Source organism: Sapajus apella, unplaced genomic scaffold (assembly GCF_009761245.1).
Source record: "Sapajus apella isolate SASKATOON/1434 unplaced genomic scaffold, GSC_monkey_1.0 scaffold13, whole genome shotgun sequence".
In the NCBI taxonomy this organism is placed as follows: domain Eukaryota; kingdom Metazoa; phylum Chordata; class Mammalia; order Primates; family Cebidae; genus Sapajus; species Sapajus apella.
The window spans coordinates 35,506,588-35,522,087 of record NW_022436953.1 but is presented as its reverse complement, the minus strand read 5'-3'; the positions used below and the strand labels follow the sequence as shown (position 1 = coordinate 35,522,087).

The window sequence follows — 15,500 nt, the reverse complement described above, 5'->3', positions numbered from 1 at the left end:
CCCAGGCAGAACCCAGCACCACAGAAGCCGGCAAGACAGCCATCTAAGGCGTGCCCAGGCAGAACCCAGCACCACAGAACCCAGCACCACAGAGCTGGGCATGACAGCTGCCTAAGCTGCTCCCAGGCAGAACCCAGCACCACAGAACCTGGCAAGACGGCTGCCCAAGGTGCGCCCAGGCAGAACCCAGGCGGATGGCGGGTATGCTGAAGCAGAAGGGCCAGTCTCAGGGTTAGCAGAGCCCCCAAAATGTCTGGGGTGGCTCGGCTGCATACTGGTAGAGTTACAGCACCCGCTGTGCTTGGGGAACCTCCTTGACCAACCACTGATCCCCAGTGCTGCCCCCAAAGGCTCCCTGATTTCTCCACCCAGTGAGTCCCAGCCTCAGAACTCCAACCCTTTAGGGGCCAGCACCTGAGGTCTTAGGGGTGGGGGAGGGAGGCGGGGCTCTGATCCAAGAGGAAGGGTGTCCTTGTAAAAGAGCAAGACACCAAAAACTCACCCCCACTCTCCCTCGTGAGGACGCAATGAGGAGGCTGTGGTCTGCGAGCCAGGAAAGAGCCATCACCAGAACCTCAGACTGAGAAATAAGGTTTGCTGTGAAGCCCCTGCAATGGAGATTTGTCACAGCAGCTGGGGCTCACACAGGCCCCAGGCCTCAGCCTCTTGGGGCGGGGGTCACCCTGGCCCCAGCGGCATGTGCCTTCCCAGTGCTCGGCCCCTTTCAGAGCCCACACTTCCTCTGAGTCCGTCCCCACATCAGGTGTTCCTGGGCAGATCTGTGCGACGAGCCCCAGGTGCCGTGGCAGTGGGAGGGCTGCTCCTGTGCTCTCACAGAGCATCAGAACACCACCATTTCCCTCTTCTTCTCACTGAGACTCACCCTCTCAAACTGCTCGGACATCACCATAAACCACAAACACGGGTGTAGCACAGAAGCCTCAACCTCCAGGGCCCCTCCACTCCTCTCCACCAGGCAGAAAACACAACACCAAGAGCTCAGATGCCAGTGCTGGTGCTGGGGTTCCGGGTGGGCAAGGACCGGCGGGGGTGAAGAGGCACAGCCCCCACAGCCCCCACAGCCCAGCAAAGACATTGTCCTGTCTGCCAGTGAAGAGATGGGAACCACCCAAAGCCTCTCCAGGCAGCCAGCAGGGGGTCCCAGGACCGAGCACAGTGGCTGGAGCTCATGGAGACTTCCGGCAGACTCCGTCCATGTAGTGCTGGACGTGGTGCTCATGGGCGCGACACGTGTAAAGACCTAAACCGCACACGAGTGTCATGGCAGTGCCGGAGCCTGCCTCCATGCTGGCACATAGTAAAAGTACAGAAACACCCGTGCCTGTGTAACAAGAGGCCAGAAAGCTGGAAGGAAGCGACAGGTGCTAAATTTGGGCTGGTGCTGGGACCAGGGTGGGGTTCAGGATGGAGGGCAGGGCACCTGAATTCGGGCTGGTGCTGAGGACCAGGGTGGGGTTCAGGACGGAGGGCAGGGCACCTGAATTCGGGCTGGTGCTGGGACCAGGGTGGGGTTCAGGATGGAGGGCAGGGCACCTGAATTCGGAATGGTGCTGGGACCAGGGTGGGGTTCAGGACGGAGGGCAGGGCACCTGCGGGTCCACGTGGTTTTTTTCCTAAGGAAAGGACACACTTGGAGAACGTGCAGGGTGTGTGGCTGGGTGCCAGCACTGCCCCTGCGTCTGCACAGTGGTGTTGCCTTTCTGGGCGTTTGACTCTGTGTTCAACAAAATAAAGATTGCAGTCCATGCATCCGCTGAGGCACAGGCACAAGGAACCCCTCCTGCCGGGAAGCAGCTGGGCTGACCACACCCTGGAGAGGCTAATGCTGGACAGAGACCACCGGCTTTGCAGCAGCGGAAACAGCAGAGGGCAGAGGCCGGTGCTGCTGGCAGTCTCGGGTGTGCAGGGAACGTCACGAGGTGCCCGGTGGGCTCCACAGACACATGACCTCGGCCGTCCTCAGGCCTCTGGGTCTGAGGGAGTCAGATCCCGACGAGCACACAACCAGCAAGAACCTGCGAGCTGCTCTCCAAGGCCAGCAGGAGCGTGAGGAGCGCGAGAACCAGCCCTGTGGCCGGGAACGCTCAGGGTGACCCAGATCTTTAGCGCCCACTCTGCCTTTGCCTGGAGACGCAGCGGCTTTTCTTTGCTGGCTGCACAGCAAGGCAAGTTCTGGGAACGTCTAAAGAGAAACATTTAGGCTGGGGGCTCTTTGAGTGGCTGACAGCTAACTGATGGCCCTCCATAAAGCCACAAAGCGGGGCTGGGGGCGCGGGCACCACATCGCCTCTCCCTGGGAAACTAATTGCTTGGAATTGTTCAGAAGAACATTATTTTTCTGGCAACCATTTCCTTTGAATGCCCAAAATGAGCATGAAACAACTCCTTTGACTGGACATAAAAGTTAAATGTCCCAATGTTGATCAAATTAACTTCAGCGCCACGACAATGGACTGTATTTGTGAGAAAATAATGGGGGGACAAAGGGGTGCTTTATGCCAAGATTTCACAGTTGTAATGTAAAATGTTTCTGTTGAACTAGGCCAGGCCACGTTTCAGAGGGGAGACAAAGATTCCCATCACTTATGGGAAAATCTCCTTCCCGGCTGAAAGCTCAGGAAGGTGTCGGGACGCCTCAGTGGATGGTGCCTAGGAAGGCTGGTGTGCACCCTTGGCTCAGCCCCCAGGTCCCCCGCAAGGGCTGACCTGCGTGTCCGGAAGAGGGACCGGGGCTGTCCCCAACGCGGGCTGAGCGCCTGTCACCTCCCGGAGCCACACAGGGTGTGCACGATCTGGCCTCACCCAGGGTCCAGGACCCCAGCCCAGCACAGATGCTGCCGACACCTGCCCAGAGCCTGGCACTCTTCACTCATTAGGGATCTGTCTTCTCATAACAAGAGGCTGACAGCAACAATTTCAAAAATCACACAAAAAGGTAAAGGTTCGCATCTGTGATAAGGAGTCTGGCTGAGCCCCGAGAGGTGACAGCCCTGGTGGCAGGTGCCCCGCAGCACTCGCCCTGGGGCTTCTGAGACTTGAACTCAGTTTGCATCTCAGTTGTTTCAAGATCACGGCCTACTCTGGAATGCTTTTAGGGTTAGAGGAAAGGTGCGAAGCTCCTACTGGTGCCTCTGGTTTTAACTGGGCGGCGACGTCCTCCAGGGCTGGGACCCGCCACCTCCTGGGCCTGGCGCAGGCCTACAACAGGGACCTGGGAAGGCGCTCGTGGAGATTAAACCAGGAAGAGGCCACAGGAACGTCCTCACTGTCTCCCTGCGGGCAGACAATTGCGTGCCCGGTTCCCAACGCCCTGAATGGGGCCCTGTTGGTGGCAGCGACCATTCAGAGGCCATGAGGCATTGTCCAGCCCGATCCGCACAGCAGAATGCGGTCTGCTGGTGGCTGCCAAGAGGTTAGCAGCCGCGGTGAAAGGGCAGCCCATTGTTCCCGACTCTGACAGAGCCGCCCTTTGTGCTGGCCGGCCCGCCCCGCGCGGCGGAGGTCCGGATCTGGCTGGCTGAGCTCGCCACAGCAGCCATTCATGGGAATGCAGAGATGCAGAAAAGTGGCCTGAAAGCCCAAAGGCTGCTTTCTCGAGGCCGCGCAGCCACAGCAGCTAGGGGCAATGACACATTGTAATGCCACGCCACACCGACAGCCTAACCACTGTCACTGAGGCCCAACGGCAGACACAGCAGGGCCCTCCCCGCTCCTGGGCTCTGTGGGAGGTCCCTGAGAAGCTTGGTGCCTGGAAGCCCAGGGCTGATCAGGCAGGAGGAACCGCGCTACTCCTTCGGGTGAGGCCCTCCTCCCTGGGCGACTAACACATTGTCCAGGGAGGGTGCCCAGGGCCCAGGCAGTCATCAGTCACTGTGTCTCTGACAAAGCCCCAGGCACCATCCCCGACCTGTGCTGCTTCCCCACAGCGGGCAGTCACGAGTGCAGTCCTTAGGCTCAGACCTGTTCCTGCCTCAGTGTCAGTGCCAGCTCTGGAGGTGCCCAGGAGGCCAGAGAGGCCCCCTGCCGGGGGTGTGACTGTGCATCGGGGTGGCCATGAGCACAGCAGCACCCAGGCCCCACATTTGCGGCGCCTCTTCCAGGACCAGGCTGGTGGCAGGGAACCAGGGCACCATCACTCTGGAGACAGAGGTCAGGAGCGGTCAGAGGAGTATAAGGGACCACGCCTAGGGGCCCTCAGCAGGGGCCGGACGCGGGGGAGAACCAAGGCCATGTACCTGTTCACAACAGCACAGGGACGGGAGCCCACTCCAGACTCCCCACAGAGCCCCATGGGCAATCCGGAGGATGGTGACGGCGGCAAGCGCAGAGCCATGCAGGCCATGCTCACCACAGCAGCAGAGGGAGCCAGCGCTCAGGAGCAGCACGCCCTGGAGAATCCTGCCTTCCAGCCCATCCTCAGGATGTACAGTGCTGAGCTATAACAGGTGCACATGCACACACACCCGTACACATATACACGTGATGCACATACATCCACACCCATGTGTACACACACACATGCACACACACCTGTACACGTATACACGTGATGCACATACATCCACACCCGTGTGTACACCCACACCTGCACACACACCTGCACACACACCTGTACACATATACACGTGATGCACATACATACATTCACACCAGTGTGTACACCCACACCTGCACACACACATGCATACACACCTGTACACATATACACGTGATGCACATACATCCACACCCGTGTGTACACCCACACCTGCACACACACATGCACACACACCCGTACACATATACACGTGATGCACATACATCCACACCCGTGTGTACACCCACACCTGCACACATACATGCACACACACCCACCCGTGACACATGCACTGCATACACACCCACACCTGCACGCACACACCCACACATACCTGCACACATCCACACCTGTGTGCACATGCTTCCCCCACAGGCATACACACCCTTCCACACACCCACACAGGCACACATGCGTGCATGCACACACTCTCTAGCACACATGCACCCACACACATACCCACACACACATGCACATATACACAGGCACGTGCACACCACACATAATCCACATCCACACATACACACACCCCCACACCCCCACACACACACACATGCACCCACACAAGCGCACTCACATGCCCACGTGTGTGCACACACAATGCAGCCCCCACACACCCCTGCAAGCATGCACACACCCAAATACAGACATACAGACATGCACCCACACACCCACGCCACACATGTACCCACATGCACCCACATGTACAAACACACCCACAAAAGTGTACACACATGCACCCCCACATACATAAATGCACACACCCACATATGAACACACACAAGTGCAGGTGCATGCACACCCACCTTCACACAACCCCCACATGCAGATGTACATATGTTCACATGCATGTACTTATGTGTGCACGTGAATAACTGCATGCACATGCACACACACCTGTACACATATACACATGATGCACATACATCCACACCTGTGTGCACACTCAGACACACATGCATGCACAGGCACACACAGGCACACTCACTATCCTTATGAGGCGCTGTTAGGAAGCGGGGACCCCCTGGCTGCTGTTCTCCTTCATGACCCCACCTGCCTCAGGGACCCTCAGGACACGGGTCTTGTTTGGGTGGAAATGTAGGTACTCCACACAATCCTCAGGGGTTGTCTCTCCTGCCCCCTGAGAATCTGATGGTGCTGGTCACACACCACCCACAACACAGGGGCAGGGGCCCCACCCACATTCCCCTCCACATAGACTGCTCCTCCCACTGTCTTCCCCAGGAACCCTCCCAGAGGCTCAGAGGGTGTCAGGTCCTGCCCAGCCTCCTCCCACTCTGGGTCCAGACCTCAGTGCCCCCCACCCTCTGCCTCTGCCTGCACAGCTCCAGGCAGTTGTGACTGCCCTAGGGACAGTGGTGGTCTGGGAATGACTCAGTCCTTCTGCTTGGCACATGCCCAGGGTGAGGCAGGTGTGGGTGGGAGGGAACCAGCGCCAGGAATAGAAAGATCAGGGTCTGAGGAGGCCAGGAAGAGGCCAGCAGCTGGAAGGCAGGCGAGGTCAGGGCCGCACCAGGCCCTCGCACATACTCGGGAGTGCAGCTCAGCATTGAGCACGCATGGAGGCCGGGCAGGGGCTCAGGCTGGGGGCCCTCTATGGAGCAGAATGGGGTTCAGGTGGAAACCAGGGACCATCCTGGGACAGAACTGCCAGGCTCAGGCCTCTAGTTGTGGCTACTGCAAGCCCAGGCTGATGAAGCACTGTCCTGTCACCACGGAGATGCTGGGGAGGTTTCCATGTGAGTGCCGCCTGGAATGAGCAGAGGGTAAACCCTGGCTGCCTGGCCTGAGCTGCAGCGGAAGGCCCAGCTGTAGACGGAGAGGGACACTGGTCCCAAGATCAGACACATCCCACCAATGGGGGCACCCCTGCTTCCCACTGACAGCCGCCATCTCCACGGCACCACCGGCGGAGCTGCCTGCAGCACTGGGCGAGAGGGGCCCAGGCGCAGGTGGAGGTGGCCCCCAGGCTCCCACTGACTTCAATGTCCTGTTCACCTCCCACCACAGCACCCCTGGCACTGTTTTCTTATCCTTCCCACAAAAAGTCAGAGAGAAAGTAAAGCCATCCCCATCCAAGTCCATGGTGAGGGCATGGCTCCAGACTGGAGGGGGCTAAGGGCTCTGCCACCTCCAGGGGGCAACTCCAGTAAGGGCTACGAGCAAACTGTCAAGCACAGAGCAGAGTGTGGCTCCCAGAGCAGGCACAGCCTTTCCCAGTGGCCAGACACACTGACATGCCCAGCCACCTACCTACCCACCCACCCCGGCCTCTCCTCCCTCACCTACACCTGCCCAGCACCCCACCTCTGCACCCACACCCACACCTACACCTGCCCACCCACACCTACCTCTCCACCCACACCTACACCTGCCCAGCACCCCACCTCTGCACCCACACTTACACCTGCCCACCCACCCCACCTCTCCACCCACACCTACACCTGCCCAGCACACCTACCTGCCCACCGACACCTACACCTGCCCAGCACTTACCTGCCTGCCCACACCTGCCTCCCCACCCACGCCTACCTCCCCACCCACTCCCACGCCTACCTCCCCGCCCACACCTACCTGTCCAGCACGTAGCCCAGTGCCTTGTGCCGGATGCCTGAGTACACAGAAGGGCTTGTTTCCCAAGCAACCAGATTGGAAGCATCATGGAAAAGATGGATATTCACCAAGTCAAAGGCACTACAACCAAAAGAGAAAAGGACACGTCACCAAGGGCTGGGGCTCCGGGTCACACCTCGTTCTCCCAAGGAACCCCGGGGCATGGGACCTGCGCCTCCGTGGGGAGCACCCGAGGCCTGGTGCCTGTCCACCCGCCTGTCTGCTGACAAGGCCAGAGGACAGGAAACTCCAGTGAAGTCTGAATACGTCTTCACGTGTGCACTTACTCTGGCCAACTAAAGAGTGAGCTACTTTTCTTTAGAGAAGAAGTTACAGGCGGCTGTGGAAACTCTCCCCGATGGCTAAACTAAGAAGAGGGGCCACCCCTCAGCCTCAGCCTCAGCCGCCCAAGGCTGCCGGCTGCACCCATCGGGGACCCTGTAAGGCAGGTAGGGGCACAGAGACAGGCGAGAAGAGTGCTTCATTGTGCTCCCAAAGGGAAGAGTCTTGGCAAGCTTCGTGGGCCTGGCTGTTGGCCTCCAGCACACGGACTCCAAGGCCTGATCAAGGCCTGAGCCTCTGTCACACTGCAGGGGAGCCTTGGCACCTCTGGCTAGTAGGGACGTGATGGGGAGGTCAGCGCAGGGCTCGGCATGGTCTGGACGCTGTCCCACAAAGCCTCACTGCCCGCACGCCTGCCACAGGCTCTAAGACCCAGCCCTGTCTCCCTTGCAGGAGGTGCAAGGAATGAGCGTGTGCAGGCAGCCTTGCCCGCCCTCCTTCAGCCTGTGGTCCAGCTGCCACAATGACCCCAGTGACGCCTGCCAGGTGAACGTGCCCCATGTGCCCCCACACCACGCCAAGGCCATTCCGTGTGGCCAACAGCCAAGGGTGGCCTGTAGCCTGCAGTGCCTGGGGTGACAGGGACCGCAGCTCTTCAGCTCCCTCTCTCCTGCCCCTCCCTCCTCTTCCTCTTTCTCTCCTCTCCCTTCTCCCTCCTTTCTTCCCCCTCCCCTTCTCTCTGTCCCGCCCCATTCCCCTTCTCCTTCTCTCTGCCCCTCCCCCTCTGCCCTCCTCCCCCTCTCCCTCCCCTTCATTCTCTGGACTCTGGCTCTCCTGCTCCTCCTGGGGACATCCTGCCCTGAGCAGCCCCAGGGAGAGGCCTGAGGGGGAGGAGCAGAAACCCCCACCCACAGCTCGAGTCCTCTGGAAGCCCCAAGGTGAACTGGGCCGGAACCCCAGAAAAGCCACTCCTGGATTCTGAGCCACAGCCATGACCTCGTGCTTGCTTTTTAAAGCTGCTAAGTGTGGGGTGATCTGTTATATGCAGCAGATAATCAAGCAGCGAAGTTTTGGAAACTCATAAGAGGAAAATAAAAGCAGCATTCAAATGAGGTGTGATTGCTCGAGGGACAGGTCAGGGGCCACCTGGAAGCCACCGTAGGAAAACAGGTGACAGTTTTCTGACTTCATCAGGCAGAAAAGCTGGGACAGCACCATTGAGAACACGTTCACGACAGAAAGGCCACGCCAGAGGGTCCTTGGATGAAACGCAGGCTCCGCCGTGTGCTCAGCCTGCCGGTGAAGCAGGCTGCCAGGCGGCTCTTAGTCGTCTCACTCGGCAGCCACGGGGCCAGTGCCAGGAGTCCTCCCTGCTGACTTCCCTGTGTGCGCTGCGGGGTCTGGCCAGCGGAACTCTCTGGCTGCAGGGAGGGGCCAGGTCTGTTCACTGTGTCTGCACTGGCACTGGGCACCCAGGTGTTTGACTTACATGGAATGGTGGCAATGCTCCGAACACATCATCGTGAACAGAAAAGGCCAGAGTGGCAGGTGGGGGCCGGGCAGCTGGGGTTCCTTGTGCAAAGTCAGTAGATTCTCCAATCAGGTGTGTGCAACATGCCAGTTGAGCAACATACAAAGGGTAAGAAACATGGAAATTGACACAGCACAGACAGACAGCACGTACCAGTCTACAATGCACCACCTCGTCCGGATGAAGCCTTTTCTTGACCATTTGCACTGAAAAATAAACACGTCACAGAAATAAGCTGGAGTAAGTGGGCAGGAGCAACGTGTAGGTCCCACATATTTACAGGACACAGGAGATGCTTTCCAACCGTGAAAACAGCAGTGCTGTTTCAGCACCGATGGCGTCCCGCTGAAAAGAACGGAGCTGCGCACCTCTCCTCAAGTGGGGCTTGGCACAGAGGCGCCTACAGGAGCTGCTGATGCTCAGAGGCGGGAGGGAGGGAGGGAAAGATGCAAAGAAACAAGAAATGCACCAGCCTGCTGCCTGTGAGCCCCATGCCCCCATGTGAGAGCAGCTGCAGGGAAGTCACTGTCACCACAGACACTCGCTGAGCAGTGCTACCCATGGCCAGGGAGCTTGAGACACACGGGGCCACCCTCGGCTGGACCCCAGGAAAGACCCGAGCAGCCACTCCCAGCCAGGCGTCCTGGACAGCAGGTGAGCTGCCCACCCCAATGGTGTGTGTGGCCTCTCCACGATGCCTACCACCAACGCCTCTCACCCACTGATGCCCACCACCCCCCGATGCCACCCCCTACTGAGGCCTACCACCCTCTAATGCCTCTCCCCCACTGATGCCCAGCACCCCCGATGCCACCCCCTACTGACGCCCACCACCCCCCAATGCCTCCCCCCACTGATGCCCACCGCCCACTGATGCCTCTCCCCACTGATGCCCACCACCCTCCGATGCCTCTCACTGATGCCTCGCCCACCCAGCAGAGCCACAGATGGTGGGGCCTGAGCTCTGGTCCGAAAGTGCCCTCCAAATTCAAGGTGAAACAGTCACCAGCATGAGAGTTCAAAGAGGTGGGTTCTTTAGGAGGTGGCAGGGCTCCCCTGGAGAATGGCAGGGAGGCCCTCCCACCTCCCAACAGAGCAGGGCTCTGTGGGGCCACGCAGTACAGCAGTGACCAGCCACCGTGGCCACAGAGCACGTTCTTCAGTGTGTGACTGAAGAACTGAATTTTAGGTTCCATTTTATCTTTATTAACTTTAACAGCCATGCAGAACAGGTAGCTTCCCAGTCTAGGCATCTTGGGAAACCCTTAAAAACCACCAGAAGGCACGGTGGCCCCCACAGCCCCACCCCCTTCTCCCCATCATCCCCTCCAGCACAGCAGCCCCCACAGCCCCGTCTCCTTCTCCCCAGAGTCATCAGCAGGTGCAGGGGTCCCTCCTAGAGACCACGCCCCCACGTGCACACCTGAGCACCCTTGCCCTAGGTGAACACGCCCCACGCCCCACGCCCCACGCCCCACAACACCCTCCGGTGCAGGGCAGGGAAATGTGGGGAGGCAGAGAAGGGGGTTTCAGCTGCCGTTCACATGCTCAGGACTCAGGAAGACCTCAGAAGCTTTGGGATGCACACGCTTGTTGCTCAGGCCATGGCAAATAGAAGCAGAGAGTGAATGGGTGGGGCTGGGGGGTCTCCTCACCCCAGGCTGTGTGCAGGAACGTTCTGGTCACTGGCCACCTCAGGTGCCCGCAGATGGGATGGCCACAACTCTGCACTCCTGAGGCAGCCGCCCCCTGGCCCATATCAGCTCCTCTGCTCCCAGAGAGGTTTTCACCTCAGAAATGACGCCCACGTCACACGGGGGTGGGGGCACATCCTTCACCCGACAACATGAAGTCTCTCTCAGGCCCCTGTTAATAGGGTTCCTTCAGCCGGCAGATGGATAGCGAACCCAGCCGGTTTCATCTACTAAAAGACGGCATAAATCGCCGAGGAGAAAAGGAGGCTGCGGGGAGGTTATCACCGCCCAGCCCTCGCGCCGGAGGCCCGCTCAGAGCATTAGCGGAATTAATTCATCTTTCATAAGAGCTTGCAGCCGGCCCTGTGATCTATGGTAACAACCAATTTCTCACTGCGGGCAAAAGGAAAAAAATGACCCGCCCTGATCGACTACACAAATCTGCTTTTTAAAAATGGCCTCACATTATCTGGAGTGTGGCTCCCAGAGGCATCATTTGAAATTCATACCAAGCCAAAAGCATCCATAAATCAGCAGACAAAGTTTTGTTAGTTTCTGTGCAGCCACGGTAATTATCTGAGACTGCATTATGCCCCCATCAAGGTAATTACATTTAGATTACCCTTAAGTGATGGTAATAAAAGAAAGAGATCAGTCTGAAACTAGTTCCTTCCTCCAAAATGTGCTCAAACACAGCAAGAGGTCGGGCGCAGAGGCCCAGAGGGAGGGGCAGGCCGGCCAGGCTGCCAGGCCCAACCGTGTCTTCCCGGCCCTCCCTCCTCCGTCCTCCCTCCCGCAGGGACACAGGTGCCACACAGGCTCTGTGAGATTAAAAACCCACACTATGGACTGAACTTGAGGAGCTTACAGCTTTTGGAGTAAGAGTTTCCTTTTGTTAATTTACCAGAAGAGGGAACAGCTGAGAACGTTTGCAGGTTACCTCAGAGCAGACACATGGGTCCTGGGAGGATTTCTAAGACGGTGACGTGGCAGGGCTGCCCTGACCCACAGCAAGGCCTCTGCCCAGGGCAGAGGCTGGCCCCCTGTCCCAGGCACCGGCAGCCATGAGGTTCTGCTGAGCAGCTAAGCACCAGGCTGCAGACGGCAACGCACTGCTCTCCCAGTGGACAGACGGGTCCACACAGACACTCGGCGCCTTTTCCTCCCAGGAATCATCCACTTTCCAGAATGTGCCTTCCCCTCTGCCTGTAGACACAACACTGCAGTCCTGGAGCCAGGTCCATTGCAGGCAGGAAGGCCTGGACCCAGGCTGAGGGCTGGGGTTCCTGTGCAAACCCAGGCTGAGGCTGTTCTTCCTGGGGGAAGGGGCAGCTCCCCATGCGATGGCCCCCACAGACCCAGGCCAGCAGGCCCCTAGCATCACAGAGGACTCAGAGTGCTGGCCTCAGGGACCGAGGCCAGGGGCCACACCCAGACCCCTGCCTGAGCACCCACCCTCCAAAGGGTGGCAAAGTCACAGCAGAGGACCCCAGACCTTGCCCAGCGTGAGCCTGGGCCCCCAGCCTCAGCTCCCCACTTGCTGGGTGTAGGAGAAAAGCCTGAGGTGTGGGTGCAAGCAGGAACCCCTCGGAAGGAGGTCTCTCTGGCCAGAGCACAGGGCTGCTGCGGCGCGGGGTGGGACAAGGTGGGGCTGCGCTGAGGGATGGAGGGGTCAGGGGCCTGCGCGGCTGCCTGGGAAGACCCTGGAGTGTCTGTTCCTTGCTGAGGACCCACTGCTCCTGAGCTTCCCGCCCTGGCTGACCCCTGCAGCCTCTGGACCCTCAGGACACACCTCGGCCCATCCCCAGGGGCTACAGGACTCCCTCTGGACTCTCCTACTCCACCCAGGGTAGACGGGACCCAGTGAATACGCGGACACCAGGTGAGGTGGGGACAGCCCAGCAGCACCCGGTCCAGCCACAGCCCTGGACAGCAGTGTAGCCCATGGGTCCCGAGATGAGGTGCCGGGTCGCAAGCCCCTGCTTGGACCAGGCCAGGCCACCTGCAGCAGCTGCCTCATGTCATCAGGTGGCAGCACCTGGCCCTGCCCAGCCCACGCCCTGCCAGCCCCCATGTCTCCCACACAGGGCCCTGAGTCTATCTCTGGTCACTCTGAGATGAGAGCCTTGGGTGGGCTCAAGAGAGGCCCAGAGTTCAGCTTGTAGGCTCTCCAGGGGAACCACGGCCCCACCTGCCCTTCCGAGGGGCCTGTACCACAGGCAGCCCCTTCAGGGAGGGCTCTTGTGGCCCAGGGACGTGACTATGCACAGAGAAGGCCACAGGGCTTTCCTGCGTGTCCTTGTCCAACCTCAGACACCCGGGGTGGAGGGAGGTGAGCGGGCGGTGCCAGAATCAGGACCAAGGACGGGGCGCCGGCCCACTGACACGGTGTCCTTGGCTGAGGAAAGATGGACGAGGAGGCTGAGCCACAGGGTGACAGGAGTGCCCCATCCCTCACAGGGCGGCCACAGTCCCTTACTCAAGGTAGGGGCCATAAAGCAAGTTAATAAAGTTGCGGCCTTGCTGGGAGTCAGCTTGGTAGCCACCTCGGCGGGCACAGCCCTCGTGGAGACAGGGCTGCAGAACAATCCTTCTTGGGGTTGCGCATCACGCCCCAGAAAGAGCTCCTATATCACAGCCTGGACGCACCCAAACCTGCGCCCAGCTGCCAGCTCTTCCGCCTCAGCGCGTGGCTGCTTCCAGCCACGGTGTCCACGCCCCACTGTGATGCAGCAGATGGCGAAGGGCACGGCCGGGAGCCGCCCACAGTGCTGCGTGTGAGGTGCTCCGGAGACCACGTGCACTCTGAGCAGCTGCACACACACGGTTTGGCAAAAGCGCGTGGCCGCCCGACGGAAACACCAACACCTTATCAGCACTGCGTCTGGCAGGGACGACAAACGCCTTCCACACATCCCGATTCTACACTCTCCGTGCGGCGCAGGCGTAACCGCTGGGGTGCTGCTGCTCACAGCCTGGCACAGCCACCAAGGCTGATCTGACACGGGACCGTGTCCCACGCTCACACCACAGGCATACGCAACCGACCAGCCGACCCTCTCACAACCGGGCGTGCGGGAGACCCGGGTGCACGCCAGGGGAGCTGAATGATTTTCCTACATCTTTTGGGGAAGCTTCTTTCGCCTGGTTATGAGGATTCGGGAATTTGCTGACCATTGTGGTGCTGAGGCCTTAGATTCTCACTGCCCTGACGTGAGGCAGCCCAGACCAACCACAGGAGTCTGGACGCCCAGGAAGACAGGTTATCCGAGGTAACAACAGGCAGCTTGACCAGCAACAGTGCAATGTGGAAATTGTGTTCAAAGCCACTTCTGACTGGCGCGCTCTGGGAAGTAAACACATTGGTGAGAAGGCCTAGCCACGTACCTCGGGGAAGTAGTCCTGTGGAAACTTCTCCTTCTCCAGCATGGGCGTGCTCTCTAAGGTGTCGGAGTAGATCTCTTTGCCAGTGACCTTTTTATATTTCTTGGCTGGAAGAGACCAGAAGGACGAGGTGACTGTCCCATCGCTGTGCCCCATCCAGCCAGCCTAGAGCACGGCATGTTTCCGTCCCACCCCCGCCCCTGTGCAGCTTGATGGGGAGCAAGGGAGGCCCCCAGGAGGAGGCCCGAATGAGGGGCTGACCCCGGACACACCCAGGCGGGCAACTGCTCCAAGCCTGTGGCTCATAAATTCCTCTTCCACAACCTGGAATTTGACACTCCACTCCATTATCCCCTGAGAGCTCCCAGCCTGCAGATTTACAGGGGCTAATTGGCATCCTCTTTTAAACCCGTGAATATATTTAAGAGGGCTGTAGAATTACCATTCAGTCAGACCTTCGCATGAATTTATTTAATACCATTGATTTCCTCCCATTTCCAGCCCCCATCACTCATATTCCAGGGAGGAGGTTTATGTGCCATGGACAGAGGGGTAGCTCATGGCAGGGCACCTTCCAGGCGGGCTTTGCCAATGGCTGCATGGCACCTCCCTGGAGCCCCCATGGATAGCCCAGGCCCAGGGACACAGGCCCCCATAGACAGGGCTGCTCTCACTGTTGTTCACAGCCAGGCTGCGGCCTTTTTAATGGACAGGTAGCTCCACACCCACAGTGGGGTGTGATCGGTGATGGCAGGGATAGGGTCCATTCCTCAAACTCCTGCTGGACACAGCGGGCAGGTGGCTGCTGGCCTCTTTACAAGATGTCACAGGATGGCTCCTGGGCCACTGAGGTGACGCTCCTGGGTCTCAAGGAGGTTCCTGGAGACCACTTTGGAGCAGTGTGTTGTGAGCCACAGAGAGCTCCAACCTACAGTTTCTGGGGTGTTATCCACCCAACTGCAGCAAGAGGGACAGAGGGGGCAACCTGAGGACTGTGGCACCATAGGCCAAGGTGCTGGCTCGACACTAGGGTGGCCAGGAGTCCCAGGCAAAAACAGAGTGCTGTGGTCTTGCCCAACCCTGAGTGCCATGACCTGGCCTGGCCCTGGATGCTGCTATCTGGCCTGGTCCTGGGTGCTATGGCGTGGCCCGGCCCTGGGTGATGCGATCTGGCACCCTGGATGCTACAGTATGGAGCCCTGGTGCTGCAGTCTTGTACCCTGGGTCCTGTGGTCTGGCCTAGCCCTGGGTGCTGTCATCTGGCCTGGTCCTAGGTGCTGTGACCTGGCCTGGCCCTGGGTGCCTATGGTCTGGTCCAGCCCTGGGTGCTAAGGTCTGACTTGGCCCTGGGTGCTACAGTCTGACCTGGCCCTGGTTG

At 59.3% G+C, this 15,500-nt stretch overlaps 1 protein-coding gene across 2 annotated transcripts in view; it reads right to left on the bottom strand.

Annotated features, from left to right (window-relative positions):
* Positions 1-15,500, bottom strand: part of INPP5A (inositol polyphosphate-5-phosphatase A) — a 222,500-nt gene that overhangs the window by 56,030 nt on the left and 150,970 nt on the right. For both annotated transcript variants that reach the window (XM_032282053.1, XM_032282052.1), the window contains exons 6-8: positions 14,126-14,229; positions 9,198-9,250; positions 7,193-7,312 (exon numbers count right to left, since the gene is read on the bottom strand). In XM_032282053.1, the coding sequence (XP_032137944.1) occupies positions 7,193-7,312; positions 9,198-9,250; positions 14,126-14,229 (277 nt within the window). The remainder of the gene's footprint in view (positions 1-7,192; positions 7,313-9,197; positions 9,251-14,125; positions 14,230-15,500) is intronic.